Raw genomic sequence first — 19215 nt, forward strand, 5'->3', positions numbered from 1 at the left:
TCTTTTTTACCAGAAAAGGAGAACCAGACCTGGAATCTACAACGTGCAAAGAACCTTAAAGTGACCATTGTTCCTTCCATTAAAAGTCAGTATTGGCACTAAGATTCAGTGAAGGGATTCCTATGGCAGGAAGTCGATCATGTAACTCAATGCTAATGTCATCCTTCCAGAGAAACATAATAAAATTAATGTTTATTTTAGAGATAGAAGAGAGAATCAAACCACTCTGTTAAATCCCTTGCAGAAGGGAAGGGAACTCAATTATGAAGTATGTATGGGAAGCCCCTTCCCGGCTTCCCCTGGGAAGTCACTGCCATGAAAGGCAGCCATTTATGGATCATGTCTGGGGGACCTCCAGTAGCTTTGCTGCTTTGAATGCAGATATCTTAGGAATTAAGAATGGGTGTGATGCAGATGGGCCCTTGACGCTGTCCTGTCCCAAACACGGTGCTCTTTTCTCCTGAGGAAATCCTGACCAAAGTTGTTTCTCTCCCCTCAGAATCCGTTTATGTGAAATCCATTCTTCTCAGTTTCCTCATCTTCCTCTCCTTCTACTTGGGATGCCTGTGTGTTGCGTTGGTTCATTTTATCAGGTATGTCAAGGATTTCAAGAAATGTCAATCCCTTCAACTGTCTCTGCTTTTAGTGATTAGCACATTAGACTTTAGAGCCATATTGACTGGATTCAGATCTACCTTAGTCACTAACCGTGTGATCTTGGGGAAGTTACTTAACATTTCTGTGCTTTGGTTTCCTCATCTGTAAAATGAGATAATAATTTACCTCATAGACTAGCATAATTGCAGTGTTTATGTCAATATTCTGCACTGAGCAAGTGCTGATAGTTATTTTCATAGTTAATGAAACTTCAATAGAAAGACAGCTTGGGTATTTTTTTAACACCAGAAAATACTCAATATAAATATGGAATGTAGGAAATGAGTTCTACCTAATATGGAGATTTAGAAACAGCTTTAAACATTCCATCAAAAAGTAAAATTAATGCCTAAGGTAAATCTTGAGGTATAATAAATAGCAAGAGTGACAGATACATCTTGATACTATATTACCAGGTGCTTTCTCATTGTGGTAGCATCAATTTTACAGTAAAATGTTCCCTGAGAGAAAAAAAAAAAAAAAAAAGAGAGAATCATGCTGTAGTTTGACCAAGGAACTTTCTCTCCCCAAGAGTTTGGAGCCCCAGTGAAAAGAGCTCCAGTCTTCCCTCACATGTCTGAGCAGGCCTGAACTTCGAGAATTCCATCGTTTGTTTTGGTCTCTGTGAAACAACTACAGAGGACTGGCAGGAGGTACAATAACAAATGTTCTCTCTCCTCTTGAGCATGGAAAGAACACAAAGCCAGCGCAGTGTTTTCAGACTGTTGGGCAAGATTAGCCTTATCTGTAGAAAAACCTCACGGCTGCCACAGTGATACAGCTATCCCAGTGATACAGGCCTACCTCTGACTTAAAAAATAACCCCCTTCTGTGATCTTTATGAAGCTTTTCTGTTGAGAAACTGACTTCAAAACCCCCAGGACTACTGTTGGTCATATCTGGGACAATTTGAGCACCAAAATAATTAAGAAGAATAGTAAGTTATAAACCACTGAGAAAAACAGAAATTCATGAATCCGTATCAATCAGAGAAGGAAGGAAGGCAGGCAGGGAATGTGAGACAGAGGGAGGGAGGGATGATGGACCTAAATGCTTGCAGATATACATCCAATGAATTCAATGAAGTTACTCAGACAGATACACATTAGGGAAAGGAGCTGTTAGCAAATACTGACATAGAAGGGAGGACTCTTGCCCACAGCAGAACACCAAACACTGGTAAATAAGGAGAGTGCTGGCCCTGGAAAATCACCATTCTGCAGAGGTCAGGTTAAGAATCATCAATGAACACTAAAACTAGGAGGAACTTCTGATGAGGATCAAGGTATCTGCATGGTCTTACAGTGGATCCCCACAAATTGCTTAGGAGTTGAAAGGGAAAAAACAGAAACTACCCAATAGAGAAACGAGATGATTGACAGGGTGATCAAAATTAATATGACCAAGGGGAAGATGGACACTGTGTGCCTCCAGATGTGACACTCTGAGAAGGACACAGTATCACTTCGGCAGTATTCTAGCCAGAAATACACATTTGGAATATAATCACGAGGGAAAATTTAGATGAACTCCAAATGATGACCATTCCATTGAAATGTGTCACAAAAGACCAAAAAAAAAATGGCTGTGGAAATGTTCCATATTGAAGGAGACTAAAGACATATGGCAGCTGAAGCCAATACCTGACCTCAGATTGGATCCTTTATTAGAAGAAAAATATGCTATAAAGGACATTATTGGGTCAATTGACAAAACTGTAATAAAGACAGTAGATTCGATAAGAGTATCATATCAATGTTAAATGTGCTGAATTTGACAACTACACTGTGGTTATATAAGAGAATATTTATTCTTTGGAAATATTCCAAAAAGTATAGAACATATATGGGTGTTCTATATTCTGTTCTTCTTCGTACAGCTTTTCTGTAGATTTGAAATTATTTTCAAATAAAAAGTTAGAAACAAAAACTCTAGCCTACAGGCCAATATTATACCTGGAAAGTATATACATTAACTGATTATCAGCTCAATTAACTTTTCAGGTCACAATCATTAACACTGAATAAGTGTTCTACATCAGGTACTGTGGGGGGCCCTCTAAGCAGATTATCTCATTTAAAGCCCCCCTACAGTAAGTACTAGCATTATCATCATTTGACAGTTGAGGAGATTCAGGCATTGAGAGGTCAAGCAATTTGACCATGAATTCACATCCAGTAAATGAAGGAGATGGGATTTGAACCCAGGCAGCCTGGCTCCAGAGCCTTAGCTCTTAAGCAAGCTGGTCAAGATAGGTCTGGAGTGGTCAGGGCATGTGAGGGAGGGCAGTCCTGATCAAGGAGACCAGATCAAAAGCCTGGCACCCCAACTTGGATTTGGTTCGAAAGGGGTGCAAAAAGCTGCCAATTTTAACTCCAATGTACTTAAACATAATGGAAAAAGAAGTTCATCTCTTCTGCCTGTCTTAGGAAGATGGTCTCTCCTGCTGATGTTTTAGATTTTAGAAAGTAAGATCTCATCTCTTTAGATAGCTAGCAGTTATAATCAACATACAAACAGACAAAAAATGAAGCTAATAGCTGGATATCAATCTCCCTAGTGTTGTTATTCGGCCTGCCTAAGCAAGCAGAGTTTTTGGAAGTTGTGGTCCAAGGCTCTGTTGAAACCTCTAGCGGCCAGACTGTTTTGCTACAGTCAACTGCATAAGCATGGATTCTTTCCAAATATAGAGAAACTGAAAATAGAAATCTGGAGACATAAGGCATAAGAACTACTTGGCATTCTAAACAGACTGAGGGAAATGCTAACAGAACTCTTCCTTCATTGAACTAAGCAGAAATAACAAAGTTTTCTTCAAAACCAAGTCGAGCCAGTCCTGGAGCAGAATGCCATTTGCTTGTTGAGCGCCCCATATGTTATTCCTAATATATATGGGCTTTGCAGTACATGCTATGAGATCAGGATGAAAACACTGATAAGTGACATGGTGCCTGCCCTCAGGGAGCTAAGAATCCAAAGTGTTTTTATGCTATATTTGCTCAACCCTAAACTCCATTCCCTTCCCTTCCCACCCTCCAGCCCCAATTCATTCAACAAGTATTTATGGAGTCCCCACAGTGAATGGCAGGCCCTGGGCCAAGCACTGCCTACATTAATCCTGCCTCTTGGTCACCCTGCCAGACATTGAGTTCAAACTGCATGATCCTGATTACTCGTCATTCCCTTGATTCCTGTATTAGTTATCTATTGCCATAATAGTGCTGCATAAAAATTGGCCATAAAACTCCACTGGCATGCAACCATATACATATATATATATATGTAGTTGCATTTGTTCCCAAGTCTATGCGTCAGCTGGAAGATTCTGCTGATCTGGATGAGGCTCAGAGATCTCAGCTGGGTGTGGTCATGGAGTGAAATCTACTAGCCGGTCAGTGAGGAGCCGGCTCTTCTAGACTGGCCTGCTGCCCTTTGTCTCTCATCCTCCAGCAGCCTAGCCCTGGGTTATTGTATCTCCGACAGGTAGAAGAAGAACGCAAGGCCTCCTTAAGATGTAGATTCAAAAGTGGCATGATATCACTTCCCCCTCCTTCTATTTATTAGCCAAAACAAGTGATGAGGCCAGTCCAGATTCAAGAGGTGAAGATATAGACTCCACTTTTGATGGAATAGCTGGATACAAGATGAGGTGTAGCCATTTTTCAACCAGTCTAGCATGGTTCTCATTTACTCTTTTCCCCTTTGTTCACTGGATACTGCCTGCCTCATCCTAGCTTCACAAATCATTTAAATCCTCTAATAAAGAATTTTATCAACTCCAAAACCTAAGACAAATGTGCATAAAGCCTGTAATAATACAAACATAATCCAAACACATCATCTCTTATGAGTTCGTGTAATTGCTTGCTAGTTAACATCACTAAAATTGTTTTTTTAAAGGGACTTCACTAGACCTTCATTTGCCAGCTAGAACATTCGGACCCAATTGTAACTGCTCTCCTTAATAACATGTCTTGTTTACTCAACAAATATTAAGTTATTTCCTGTGTGCTGGGCCCTGGCCTAAAGGTAGGAGATACAGTGGTGAACCAGACAGTCTAGATCCCAGCACTAATAGAGCTTACACTGTACAAAGGAAAAATGTATAAGCAAGCAAGCAACTAATAAGAAAATAATTTCAGCTAGTGACAGGAGGAGAACAAACAAGTGGTGTGACAGATGATTGGTTTGGGGAAGCTACTTTAGAGTTGATTTGTTCAGCAGGAAAGACTTCTCAGAACCAAGATCTGAATGGCAAGAAGGAGCCAGCCATGGAAGGATACAAGATGAGGTGTAGGAACAGAAGAGGTATGAAAAGAAGTTCTTCCCCCAAACATACCAGGATCAGGAGTGCACAACTTCTAGAGCCCCCAACAGAAAGTAAATAAGACCATGTACCAAAGCACAGGCATGTCTAGCCCCCAACTTTTCTCCCCTCTCCCCCTACTCCAACCTGACATCCAAAAGGGAGACTCATTTGGGGGAAGAAGGTAATTCACATTTTAATTTTTGATAGACATTTCCATTTAATATACCTGGTTTTAAAAATAATAGCTTTATTAAGGCATTAATTCATAGACCATAAAATTCACCCTTTTTAAAATTTAGTGGCTGTAGTATATTCACAGTTGCACAACCATCACCGCTATCTAATTTTCATCACCTCCAAAAAGAAACCGAGTTCACCAAGATTACAAGATCAATATGCATAAATCAACTGTATTTCTATACACTAGCAATGCACAATTCAAACATGAAATTAAGAAAACAATTTAATTTACAATAGCATTCAAAAATAATAAAATACTTAAGAGATTTAACAAATTAAATTTAAGATTGTATATTGAAAACTACAGAACATTCTTGAAAAAAATTAAAGAGGACATAAATAGATGAAGAGGCATTCTGTGTTCATGGATTGGAAGACTTAATATTGTTAGGATGGTATAGTAGACAGAATAACGGCCCCCAAAAGATGTCCATGTTCTAATATTCAGAACCTGTGAATACGTTACTTTATGTGGCAAAAGAGATTTTGCAGATATGATAGTTATGGAGATTATCCTGGATTATCCATGTGGGTATCATGTAATCACAAGGGTCCTTATAAGAGGGAGGCAAGAGAGTCAAAGGAAGTTGTACCCCTACTTCTCACCATATACAAAAATTAACTCAAAATACAACAAAGATCTAAATAAAAGAGCCAAATCTATAAAACTCTTAGAAGAAAACATAGGTGTAAATCTTTGTGACCTTGAATTAGGTGATAGTTTCTTAGACACAACACCAAAAGCACAAGTAACAAAAGAAAAAAAATAGGTAAATTGGGCTTCATCAAAATTAAAACTTTTGTGTTTTTAAAGGATATTGTCAAGGAAGTGAAAATATAACACACAAAATTGGATAAAATGCTTGCAAATCATATATCCCATAAGAGTCTAGTATCCCAACTAAAGAATTCTTACAACCCAGACAGAAAGAAAAATATCTCCATTTAAAAATGGCACTTTTTGAATTGAATAGACATTTCTCCAAAGGAAACACACAAATGGCCAATAAGCATGTGAAGAGATGCCCAACGTCATGAGCCATCGGCGCAATGCAAAGCAAAACTACAATGAGCTATCATTTTAAGCCACTAGGATGGTTATGATAAAATTGTTTAAATGGAAAATAACAAGAGTTGGTAAGGATTTATAGAAATTGGAACTTCCCACATTGCTTAGTGGGAATGTAAAATAGTTCCTGCTATAAAGCTGCTGTGGAAAACAGTTTAGGAAAAAAAGTTAAACATACTTGACACCCAGCACTTCCATTCCTAGGAATACACCCAAGAGAATTTAACACATATATCCACACAAATACTTGTACACAAATGTTCATAGCAGGGTTGTTCATGATAGCTAAAAAGTGGAAACAGCCAAAATGTACATCAAATGTAAACAAATAAATGAAACATGGTACACCCATACAATGCAATATTACACAGCCATAAAATGACTGAAGTGTTGATTCATGTACCACACAGATGAATCTTGAAAGCATTATGCTAAGTGAGAGAAGCCAAACAAAAAGACCACCTAAACTACTATTCCATTTATATGAAATGTCCAGAATAGGCAAATGTATAGAGACAGGAAGTGCATTAGTGGTTGCCAGGGGCTGGGAGGAAGGGAGGACGGGGAGTGATTGGTATGAGTTGAGATTTCTTTGGGAGATGATGAAAATGTTCTGGAACTAGGTAACAGTGATGGTTGCACAGCTTTGTGAACACACTAAAGTTCACTGAATTGTGCACATTTTAGGGTGCAAAATTTATCTTTAGGGTGAACTTTATGGCATGTGAACTACCTGAAAATAAATGAAGATGAAAATAAAATTAATGAATGCATATATGTATGTATGCATGTGTGTGCCTAGGCGTGGAATTGCTGGGTCATGTTGTATCTCTGTGTTTAACTTTTAAGGAATTGCCAAATGGTTTTTCAAAGTCCCTGCTCCATTTTACAGTCCCACAAGCAATGTATCAGAGTTCCAGTTTCTGCACATCCAAAGGCCCATTTTTAGGGCCCATTTGTCCTCACAGAGAAATCTGCAACAAAGTCTATAGGGAACGAGTGTAAAATGCTGGGGTTTTTGCTGTCTTAGGAGCATGTGTATGTGCTTGTTTGCAGGTTTCAGAGAAAATCCATTGATGGAAGCTTTGGTTCCAATGATGGTAAGAAAAATCCCTGATTTCGATTCAAAATGATGTCAAGAATGTGGCAACATCCCATTTGGTACTTCTGTCTCTCTGCCTTCTGTGATTTCCAAACCCCCCCGCCTTGGTTTCTATCCCCCAGAGTGGTCTAATCTGCAGTGTTTAGAAAACAGAGCTAGTGAGAGCCAATTTTTATAGTTGATAATTACTGAGATATGGAGCTCACACTAAGGACCTTCGCTTGGAGTGTTCCTTGTACTTCTCCACAGCCCATCTGTCAGCCATTCATCTTTTTTAAAAGTTTAATCTTTTCTGGGATATAAGTTGTTCATACCTATCTTATCCCAAAGCTCATTTGTGAACAACAGTAAGGATTTATTGTGTCAACACGAATGCAGAGTGTACTTTTCCCAAATTGGGATAGAGGGTTTTTTGTTTGAGGATCTAGAAAACTGAAATATTTTAATCTAGCAAGTGTAATAGAGTATAATTACTTCAGAAAATCCAGAGTAACTGATTATCCAACCATCGTAATATGCCTTTTCCTCCACTCTGATATTTTGAACAGAGAAATTCAGTTGCTTGATCTTTCAATAAAACATTTTTAAATTAAATGTCCTAATTTAAAAATTGAGATATAATTGATATATAATGTATAAATTTTGGGTGTACAACATGATTCTGTATTTGTATATATTGTAAAATGATCACCACAAGAAGTCTGATTACCATTCATCACCACACATAGTGACAATTTTTTTCTTGTGATGAGAACTCTTAAGATCTATTCTTTTAGCAAGTTTCAAATATACACACAGTATTATTAACGATAGTCATCATGTGGTCCATTACATCCCCAGGACTTATCTTTTATAACTGGAAGTTTGTGCCTTTTGCAAGTGTCTTGTTTTTGAAAAGCCTAAATCAGCATGAGTTACTCTCTGTCCACAAACTAGCTGGCATGTGGAAAAGGACTGATGAGGTGAGACCTGATTTTTAAGTCACATGCAGCAGATGTTGAGTTGTGTGTTTTCTATGCTTAAATGAGCCCACAGGATCTCAGAAAGACATAAAAGGACCCCAGGCCCCACCCAGCAGGAGCATCTCTCCCTCTGCCTTCCTTTGACTTTTGTCTTCCTTAATGTCAGTGTGTTTGTTTTTCCAGCCACCCAGGCAGTCTGTTTCAATAACATTCAACAGTCAATATAAAAGGACACATGCTCTAGTGTCTTTAAAATGCCAAGCACTACTTCCCGTTTTATTCATAAAATGTTAAGATGAAATGTCGTCTCTCTAGGTCTTATCCTTTTTCCTCCAGAGCTTTCCAGGTTTTGCTCTTCTTTCAGGCCTAGTTAAACTTAGAGAGCCTGATCAGGTGGGTCCCCCTGGTGTGCTGTGAATGGATGGGCTGTTATTTTTATTGTATGAGTGAAGTCATTTTATTACTGCAATGATAATGAAAGGAATTCCATGTTCGGAAGGGTCTCCTGCACAGTGAAGCATTGGTGGACAGAGCTGGGACTTGAGCCAGATCATTGTCTAAAATCAAGAAGGCTCTGAAAGTGAGCTGAGAGCTAGAGGCACCCTTCAGACGGCAAGCAGGAATGCATGAGGGACCCCTCCCCACTGCCAAAAGAAAGAATAAAGATGCATCAGTTGAATTCACGTGGCTGCAAGTGACAACAAAGTACATCATAAATATACCTAAACAATAAGGAATGTCTCATCTCCTGGAAGTTGAGCAGAAGAGTGGGCTTCAGGCATGACTGACTCCAGTTGTACTGGTCCTTTTTCCTGTCATTCCATTGGCTCTGCTTTGCCCCTAGGGCTGCTGGTGAGATGGCCAGGTTTATGCCCTCACCTGAGAAGGTCCAGAGGCAAGGACTTTTTCAGAAGCACCTACCAACCTCTCTCATGTTTCATTGGCCTAGAGTGGACCATATACTTATTGCTAAACCAGTCACTGCAAAGGAATAGATTTACCTACAGATTAGTCAAGCCTGCTTATAGAATTCGGGTGAGGTCTTCTTTTTTTAGACCAGGGTTCCTCAGACTTAACATTATTGACATTACAGCCAGATAGATGATTCTTTGCTGCTGGGAGCTGCCCTGTACACTGTAGGATGTTTAAATGCATCCTTCACCTCTACCTACTAGAATTCAGTAGTACACTCCCTCCCTGTGACAACTAAAAATATCTCCAGACATTATCAAGTGTCCTCTTCGGGGCAAAACGTTCCCCCCACCCCCAGTTGAGAATCACTGACTTAAAAATGTGGGCTGCCAGGCTCAGGTAGGGATGCCTGAAGAAAATCCCAGTTTAGTTAGGAAGTAGGGAATAGGAGTGCTCAGCACAAAGAGCTTTGCAATAGGGAGGAAGTAAGGAACCTTTGTAGTGCAGAGAAGCTACTGAGAAAGGTGGCGCCTGACCACTGGTGAGGCAAGACTTTGGTGCTTCAAACAAGAGCAAAGAAGACAAGCTCTACCATAGGTAAGAACCAGTTAGTGATTCTTAATCATCTCAAGCAGAGCACTGAGAAACCAGCCTGGAGGAAGAGACAGAGAATGTGTGGGACCTTATTGAAAGCTAATCTGAGACATTCAGGGGAGGAATGTCTTTGGAGAAGAGCAAGGATTCAGAAATGTCTTTATCTCCTAAGGGCCAGTATCGGTGTGACCTAGGGGGCTTCAGGAAACTTAATAGAGCTCAGAGCTACAGGAAATGCCCCAGGGGCTGATGCCCAGAAGAAATGCTAGGAGCTGTGCCTGAAAAAGGAAGGGGATCCCACTAGATTTGGCATGTTGTCTGCCCGAATCAGTGTGGAACTAGACATGTGAGGAACTGGGCCTAATGCTTGCACCTTTGATATGCCTGAGGTGGATGAAGCAGAGCCAGGTCCCTATCATGTGCCAAGTTGGTGGCAGCTCTGTGATAGTTATGTAATGATAGGAAGCAGCATTTGGAAAATCTGTCAGCTCTCCTGCATTTGTTTTTCTTTGATTTGCCTGCAGTTTTTAAAGTTGTATTTGAAAGAAGCATGCTGACAGTGGCTCCAACTGTACTAAAAAGCAGAAAAAAAAAAAGGAATTTCTTTCATACTTCCTGGAGTAAAGAAGGAAATAAGACCCTGGAGCCCAGGTGAAGTAGAAATAGTGCTAATAAACAGCAGCTTCAGGCCACAGAGGGACTTTCTTTCTGATGTAAATGGACAAACACCGTGCTCTCCGTTCATCACTTAGAGCTTAAGACAGGGGCCTCTGGTAATCTGAGGGCCTCTGTACAAGGCTCTATGCTCTAAAAACATTTCCTCCAGTGGCTCTATTAGTGGAGAAACCCTGCGTTTCACGTCCTTGTTACAGAGCCTGTGCAGAAATTCAGTTACCAACTGGAAAGAGAGACGGACAAAGCCTGCCTCCCAGGCCTCGGGGACCACGTAGGCTGTTACCACGACCTTGGGTGCAGCCCGAGAGGAGGTTCCTTTCTCAAGTGGGAGAGCTTGACAAACCTGACATGTTTGTAGATTTCAAAACCAAAGGACCAATCAGACCCTTCCCTGGATGGAGCTGTTACTGAACCAGCCTTTCAGCAAACAGCAGGGTCCAGGAGGGATGAGACAAGCCGTGCTGAGTGTAGGGCAGCTGGGAGCACAGGCTGTCTCAGTCTCTCTGGCAACCGGTCTCAGATGCCAGTCCTAACTCTCCCCTCGGCTCTACCCAATTTTAGATGACTTTCCTTGCCCAGTTTTTAATTCGAGAGGATTTTTCCTTTTACATCCTTCTGCAAAGCCTAGTGGTTTCCTTCATTTTCTCCTCAACTTTTGAAGCAAAACATGAAACTAGTCGGAATAGGTAGCCAACTGGTGTAAAAATGAAATCTCCTGGCAGCCTGTTCACGTCATTTCTGACTCCCTCCTCGGCTTCCAGCCTCCTGAGTCCAGAGATAGAGGAGCGCAGGACAATTATAAATAGAAATTCTGTCCCTGAAAGAGCCAAGCATGCTCAAAATGAAACGAAGTTTCCCTCCTCACATAGAGCATTTAACACAGAAGGCAAGCAAGCAAACATACCCTCTTCTAAGTTAGTAAAGTAGGCAGATGGCAGAGAGCTCAGAGAAAAACATTCCAGAACAAGTTTCCTCATTAAGATGAGCTCATTCACAACCTTACACATTTGCTTATTCCCAGCCAGAACGTCTTGGTCTGTCCTATAAACTGATACTTTGTGCTTCATTCTGCTTTCTAAATACCCTAGAGTTAACTAGAAATACGGCTTGCGTTCCTGGAGCATCGATCACACTTGAAGTTTGGGAGACTGTGCTTTGGGTTTTGCATTCTAAGAAGGCCTTAGACATTAGAAAAGTTAACAGTGTACCGTTATCCTGTGTCGGCCAATCTCCTAGTTAACTGTACATATGAAAGTGCGCAGATGTAAAACACTTTTATGTGCTGGCAGTTGTACTGCACGTGAACATCTTGACGCTCTTGTCCACCGCAGAACCACTGGTGCTGCGGCTGCCTCAGGGGGAAAGGGACTAGCGACTACATCAAAACCAGGTCAGGCTGGATCGCGAGCCAGAGCAGAGTGCAGAAATCAGCAGTCCATCCAAGTCTGAGCAACAGCTGGCTTTTCCCTTTTAGTGAAGTTGTCGCCTAACAAAACAATGATTGTTTTTGTTTGCTCGCTTGCTTTGATTTTATTTTTTGTAGGTTTTTTTTTTCCCTCTTTTGATTACACACACAAAAAAACTGCCTCCCACAAGCCGTTTCAACCCCCTGCTACTGCGTAACACAGGCATTCTCCTTGCTTGCTTCTATGCCCTGTACCAGAGGGCTTCCCTGGAACACCAAAATGGCAAAAAGTCTGGATTTTATGCTTTTGTATCCTTCTTCACTTACTCTTTACATATTTAATATTTTTAAAAATTACATCTTAAACAAAGGATGTAAGCTTGTGGTTAAAAGTAGGGAACTTAGGCTGGAAAAGAGAAAAATGTGAAAGATACTGAGGGAAATAGGAAAGCTATGTCACCTGGGGCTGAGATGCTAGCATGACCCAATAAGGAGTCATAAACAAGCAGCAGCAGCAGCCAATCTAAAAAGCAAACGTCGCACTTAGATACTTCTTTAAAATATGAGTTTACTCTGGTGGAGATACAAATGAGCCTCTATCTCCTTGTGTCTTGCAAAACGAGCACTTCATGAAAGTAACACTCTTACTGCGAGTCATTCTGATGTTGAAGGAAAATCCTTTTAAATTTTTTTTCAATTAAGAAAAGTTTTTTTATCATCCTGTAATTGTTTATTAATGATTCCATAATTAATGCAGTTTTTAATACATATATATTTTTTCAGATTCTTTTCCATTACAGCTCATTATAAGAAATTGGATCTAGTTCCCTGTGCTATACAGTAGGTCCTTCTTGTTTATCTGTTTTATATATAGTAATGTGTATCTGCTAATCCCAAACTCCTAATCCATCCACACCCCTTCTATTCCCCCCCACAGTTTGTTTTCTATGTCCAGGAGTCTATTTATGGTTTGTAAATAATGGGTTTTTTTTGGTTCCACATATAAGCAACATCATATGATATTTGTATTTCTCTTTCTGGCTTACTTCATTCAGAATGACAATTTCCGAGTCCATCTATATTGCTGCAAATGGCATTATTTTGTTCTTTTTTATGGCTGAGTGGTATTCCATTGTATAAAGAAATAACTTCTTTATCCAGTCATCTGTCGATGGACATTTAGGTTGTTTCTATGTAAGACAGTAAGTTTTAACTGCGACCTATACAATGACCACTACCATCCACCCACGATCGAGGAACTCTGGGCAAATTACTTGACCTATCAGTGCCTCCCTTTTGTTATCTTTAAAATGGTGATAATAAGAGTACCCACCTCAGAGGGTTGTTGAAAAATAAAAAGAATAAATTCTTGTGAGGAACTTAAAAGAGAGTCTGACACACAGTAAGTTTTCCATAAACATTAGCCAGCAGTACCGACAGTAGTAGTGATAGTAGTAGTGACGGCAGCAGTGACAGTGGCAGTGACAGTAGTAGTGACAGCAGCAGTGACGGTAGTAGTGACGGTAGCAGTGACGGTAGCAGTGACGGTAGTAGTGATAGTAGTAGTGACAGCAGTAGTGATAGCAGTAGTGATAGTAGTAGTGACAGTAGCAGTGATAGTAGTAATGACAGCAGTAGTGACAGTAGTAGTGACAGCAGTAGTGACAGTAGTGACAGCAGTACTGACAGTAGTAGTGACAGCAGTAGTGACAGCAGTAGTGATAGTAGTGACAGCAGTAGTGACAGTAGTAGTGATAGTAGCAGCAGCAGCAGCAGCCCCTGCGGCAGTGGCGATAGTAACAGAGGCATTAGTCGTAGCAGCAGTACTAGTGGTGGTGGTAATACTAGTAGTACTAGTTATAGTCAATAGTGGCAGCAGCAAAACTCTATGCTGTAACTATGGCCAAATCTGTCCTAGGCCAAAAAAAAGCCAGTCAGACTGTACCTGGTATCTTCCCGTCACTCTGTTACTGTGCTCAAAAGACTGAAACTCTCATAGTTAAGAGTCTGAAAGTAACCTGTCTCTGTGTCTTGAAGTTGGATGAAAAGCACAGATGGTGTTGGTACCATGCCGCATATTTATGGGTGAGCCCAGGAAAGCCAAGGAACATCTACTTTCTCTAAATAATAAGAATGGTATCAAGGAGTTTCCAAGCCTAGGAACCATGCCAGGGAGTCTGCATTGTGAGAGCCCTGGGAACAGCTTTGCCTGCCAGGAACGCTGCATTAGCCAAAGGCCTTGCTGTCCAGCTGAGCCAACACCTGGCTAAGCAACCAAGAGAGGGAAGGAAATTGAGTCTCCGAGGCCAGTGATGTGTCTCTCATCACCTGGCTAAATGTTTTGAACTTAGGATTTAATTATTTTCCTTCGAGGAGGAAATGAATAGGCACACAGAGTAAAAAACATGATAAAGCCTACAGACTCGCTCACAAAACTGGGAATGTGTTTTTTACTGCCCACCGGTGGAAGTGAAGTTTGAAATCTGGATGAAGAGAGTTGACTGACAAACAACAAATTGTTTGAGGCTCTTGGTTCTTTCACAAGCTTTGCACGCTGTGGCATTAATGTAAACTATAGCAAACTATGTTTTCAATGAAGAAATGGAAATATATTTACAGTGAGGATATTATAGAATATCTTCAGTTATGCGTCTTCACTGAAAATGGTTTTCTCTGCAACAGTATGTGAAGCTGACCAGTTAACTCACAGATGTCTTTGCCGGAGGTGTGATACAAGCAATCTGACCTCCCAGAAAGAAGATACTTTACTGAAATTCCCAGCAGCCTGACAATATCCCAGATCCTTGACAAAGCTCAGGAGGCAGCATCCTAGAGATTATCACACTAAGTGAAGTAAGTCAGACAGATAAAGACAAATGTTATGGTATCGCTTATATGTGGAATCTAAAAAAATAATACAAATGGATCTATATACAAAACAGAAACAGATTCACAGATGTAGAAAACAGACTTATGGTTACCAAAGGGGAAAGGGGAGGAAGAGGGATAAATTAGGAGTTTGGGATTAACAGATACAAACTACTATACTTAAAATAGATAAGCAACAAGGACCTACTGTATAGCACAGGGAACTATATTCACTATCTTGTAATAACCTATAATGGAAAATAATCAGAAAATATCATATAACTGAATCAGTTTGCTATACACCTGAAACACAATATTGTAAATCAACTATATTTCAATTAAAAAAAAAATTGGTGGCAGCAGAGAAACGTTCTCAGGCATGTTCACAGATGACTGTGGCCCCTGGAGATGAGTCAGAGAAACTGCCTTGATGCCTGCTTCCTTGTGGTTTCTGCTCTTTGTCCAGCCCTGCCTAATTCTCAGAAATGGATATGCTCGGTGGGATAGCATCTTTCCAAATAACCAGTGAGGTTGGGAGGTGTTTTTCTCAGCTGCTTGTGGTGGGGCGGCCCCAGATGACACCCCCAGCCTCTCAGAGGAATGAGTTCACTCTCCCTGCTACGAGGAGTACTTTATTGGAAAACTCTGAGGAGCATCATCTTAGGGACTGTTTTTCTCTCACTGCCAGCAACCATTTGGCAACAGATACGTCTATTCTACCTCTGAAATATCCCGAAATAACCCATATTCCTGTACATCCCTAGTTCATGTTGTCATTATATTTTGCTCCAAGGAGTGCAGATTTCCTTCCTATCGGGACTTACCCTGCCTATAGTTAGGGTACTGCTAACGGCTGTGACAAGTAAACTTCTGATTACAGTGCCTTAACAGCAGAACATCACAGGTGTTTCTGTTCAGTGGTGGCCTTCCTCCAGCAATTCCGGGACCCATGCTCCTTCGTTCTTGTGATTCTGCAGTAGTGTCAGGAGGGAATCAGCAATTTTTTTTTTTTTTGTAAAGTGCCAAATAGTGAACATTTTAGGTTCTGTGGGCCCTACAGTCTCTGTTGCAATGGATCAATGCCGCCATTGTAGCCAAAAGCAGCTACAGACATATTCAAATGAGCGTGGCTGTGTTTCAGTAGAACTTTCTATATGAATACAGAAATTTCCATTTTTACCTCTCATGAAATATTATTTTTCTTTTGATTTTTCCTCCAACTGTTCAAAAAAATTTTAAATCGTTTTTAGTTCAAGGGCCATACCAAGACAGGTGGAAAGAAAGATTTGGCCTGCAGACCTTAGAATTGGCCTGTGGACTCCTATATTAGAGTGAAAAGAAAATCAAATTTAAAATCATATGGCCTGATGATTCAAACTACTTAGAATGGTGTTCTTTCATTTTAGCAGCTGGACATAAAGTGTTCGCCTCTCTGCTTTTCTTCTCAACAGGCTCTGGAAATATGTCGGCGTCACATCCCATTGCTGCCAGCACCCCTGAAGGAAGCAATTATGGGGCAATAGGTATTTCTGACAAGAGTCCATTCAGGGAAGTGTTTCCTGGTTCTCCAGAGAACAGGATACAAAGGGCCCTCCAGCCACTGATAAACTGGGAGAGTGGGCAAGGCATTCATTGTATGAGATTGTGTTTTATTTATGAGATGAATTGGCTGGATGATCTGGAAGGTTCCTTCCAGCTCTTAACTTTCTCCAGTCCTACTGTTCTGTTTCTCCAGTCTGCTTAGCCCCACTTGAGCAGAATTTTCTCCACTAGTTGCCATCAACTCCTGTGGGGACTTTTTTCATGCCCAGCCTGAGTTTAGGGCATGAGAGATGTGTCAGAGTCTGACATCAGGGAGCCCAACACCAATTGACCAGCTGTTTCATTCTCAGGTTGCAGTGGAGTAAGGGCGATCAGAAGACTGAGGCTGTGTGTGCTGCAGGTGAACCTGGCTGAAGCCTAGCAATCTTGCATTTTGGCTAACTCCATAACTAAACCTGCTCAGTGCCACCCAGTCATTCACATGGCAGCCCCTGGACTCATTCAGTGGCCTGGAAGGGACAGAATTCTGATCCCTGTCTCCTTAGCGTTGGAGTGCATTGATGCTTCCATGCACTTCCATGACGTTTGGGGGCTGATGAATGGTGTGCCTTAAACTGTCAGTGTAGAGGGGCTGGGAATCCTGTATTCCTGCCCTGTCATTCTGTAACTTCAAGAAGCATGTGGGCTCAGTGCTGGAGACTTATTTCTGGCTCTGCGAGCACAGGGTTTTTTTTTTTAATCACTGAGCAGAAGGAATAAAGTGGAAGGTAGGCTCGGCTCATGTGCTCATTAAGCTGCACAAATTCCCATCTGCTCCGGGAAACATTCACAGGAACACAAGGATTCTTCTTCCTGAGAATGTTGTTTTCATTATATAATTATAGATACAGCATGTGGGGGAATTTCTGTGTATAAATACTTGAGCCACGAGACATGTATAGCTGCTGGATATGTGCGTGCTTACACATATATATGATAGATGCTATACATAAGGATGTGCATGTGTCTGTTTATATATTTATGCTCATATTTTAAAATATGAAACATGATATATAAGCATATTTTTGCATCTAGATAGTTAACAGAGCAGATGCCTTTATATTATGTATTCAGCCCTAGAAATAGACCATTTAAATGTAAAAATAGGAGAAGGGGAAGATTAGAAGTCCATTGAGGAGGAATGGAGAGAAAGAACAGGTGTTGTGGGTAAGGAATCGGTTTGACCGACACGACATTTTCAAGAATGAGCTAGTCCTGTGCTTTTTGCCAAGAGAAGTGAGCTCCATGGGTTCTTCTGGGCTGGGGAAAGCAGATGAGGCTTCTCCGTTTCAGATGAGTCCAGCTCCAGTCCGGGCAGGCAGGCATCCTCCTCCGACGGCGGGCAGCCGTGCCAGTCGGACTCCGACAGCTCCGTGGAGGAGAGTGACTTCGACACCATGCCAGACATTGAGAGTGACAAGAACATCATCCGGACCAAGGTACCTCTGCCTGGCCAGGCGCCGAGACAACAGGAACTTCGGGAATCGATACAACCTCAGCAATGCCCCAGTTTCCTTTAGTAGCTTTTTTAATTCGGGAAGTCAGATTTCCCAGGGGGCTTTTAATTTTTTTTATTTTAAATTTAATTTAATTTTACTTTTTTTTTTTTTAACAAGAAATTGAATACAGTTCCCTGTGCTATAGGTCCTGGTTGTTTTACCCAGGGGGCATTTTAGGTGAAACTTAACCACATACTAAAAGCACTGCTCAGTTAATGAACTCTTCTTCTGGAGGGAGGGAGTGAGAGAAGTAAAAAGAACAGCATTAAAATGCTCTCAGGGTCTGAAGTGGCTGATTGTGGACAAAAAAAAGGAGGAAGGGATCCAACCAGATGGAAGAAAATGTTCATTTGCAGACTACACCTTGAAAAACTTCCCAGTTCTGTACATAAAATCTTTTAGGAGTAAAGCTCATTTTTTTCCAGCTTGTATTTATGATAGTGTTGTATCCAGTAAGGGCTATGAAGGTGAACTGCACAGTTTCAACCCTGTAATTCCAGGACCACACAGTCGATATCACTGAAAACTGGGAAATAAATTCTTGAGATTTAAGAAACATTAGGTTTCCCACATCAGCCAATCCTTAATATTCTAAGGAAATCTTAGGATTTTTAAAGGTATCGTGGGAAAAGCACAATTAAACGTCTTGTTAAAGAACTTAATCCCTAAGGAGGTGCTGAATTGAAATGTGTAAAGTTCTCCTTTGTATTTTATGCAAGAAATCCAAGTACAGTTTTGCATTCTCTTTTTATTTGGCATCCCAGACGTTTCTTTACCTGTCAGATCTGTCCAGGAAGGACCGGAGAATTATCAGCAAGAAATATAAGATTTATTTTTGGTGAGTAGATGACCAGGAGAGCTATGGCTCTCTTTAGTAAAATTAAAGTTTTCTTTGTAAAAGCCACACTCACTTATGTGTTTAATGAGGTACAGGTATAGGCATTTAAAGGATTCATGACACATTCCATAGGAAAATGGAGATAAACCACCAAAGGCAACAGCCCTAAATTAAATAAATACAAAGCATAAAGAAGAGTGGTAGTGGAACCCCATATGTTCAGGGAGCACACTAAATCGTCTTCCAGAAAGATGTCCTGAAGATAACATTAATGTCACCATGTTCGATGAGGCATGTTAAACTGGAGCTATTCCCTCATCTCCTCACCAGGACTTGCTTTGGGGAGAGCCAGTGATTTCAGGGACAAGATGCCTCGAGCACCTCAGGGTAGCTGGACGCTACCCTGGGAGAGATGATGCCACCAGCCAATGATAAATGGACCTTTGGTAGTCACACACACACAGATGCAGCCTCCCTCCAAGAGGAGAGTCTGAAGTGCCTGAT

At 40.9% G+C, this 19215-nt stretch overlaps 1 protein-coding gene across 6 annotated transcripts in view; it reads left to right on the top strand.

Moving 5' to 3' along the window:
- Nucleotides 1-19215, top strand: part of SIDT1 (SID1 transmembrane family member 1) — an 88087-nt gene that overhangs the window by 47705 nt on the left and 21167 nt on the right. For 5 of the 6 annotated variants that reach the window (XM_074363694.1, XM_074363690.1, XM_074363686.1 and 2 more), the window contains exons 8-13: nucleotides 14-85; nucleotides 500-593; nucleotides 7332-7375; nucleotides 16245-16316; nucleotides 17668-17813; nucleotides 18638-18711. In XM_074363694.1, coding sequence (XP_074219795.1) covers nucleotides 14-85; nucleotides 500-593; nucleotides 7332-7375; nucleotides 16245-16316; nucleotides 17668-17813; nucleotides 18638-18711 — 502 coding nt within the window. Of the gene's footprint in view, nucleotides 1-13; nucleotides 86-499; nucleotides 594-7331; nucleotides 7376-16244; nucleotides 16317-16547; nucleotides 16736-17667; nucleotides 17814-18637; nucleotides 18712-19215 lie in introns of those variants that run through there. The other variant, XM_074363695.1, reaches the window with a different exon arrangement.

Source organism: Camelus bactrianus, chromosome 1 (genome assembly GCF_048773025.1).
Source record: "Camelus bactrianus isolate YW-2024 breed Bactrian camel chromosome 1, ASM4877302v1, whole genome shotgun sequence".
NCBI lineage: Eukaryota > Metazoa > Chordata > Mammalia > Artiodactyla > Camelidae > Camelus > Camelus bactrianus.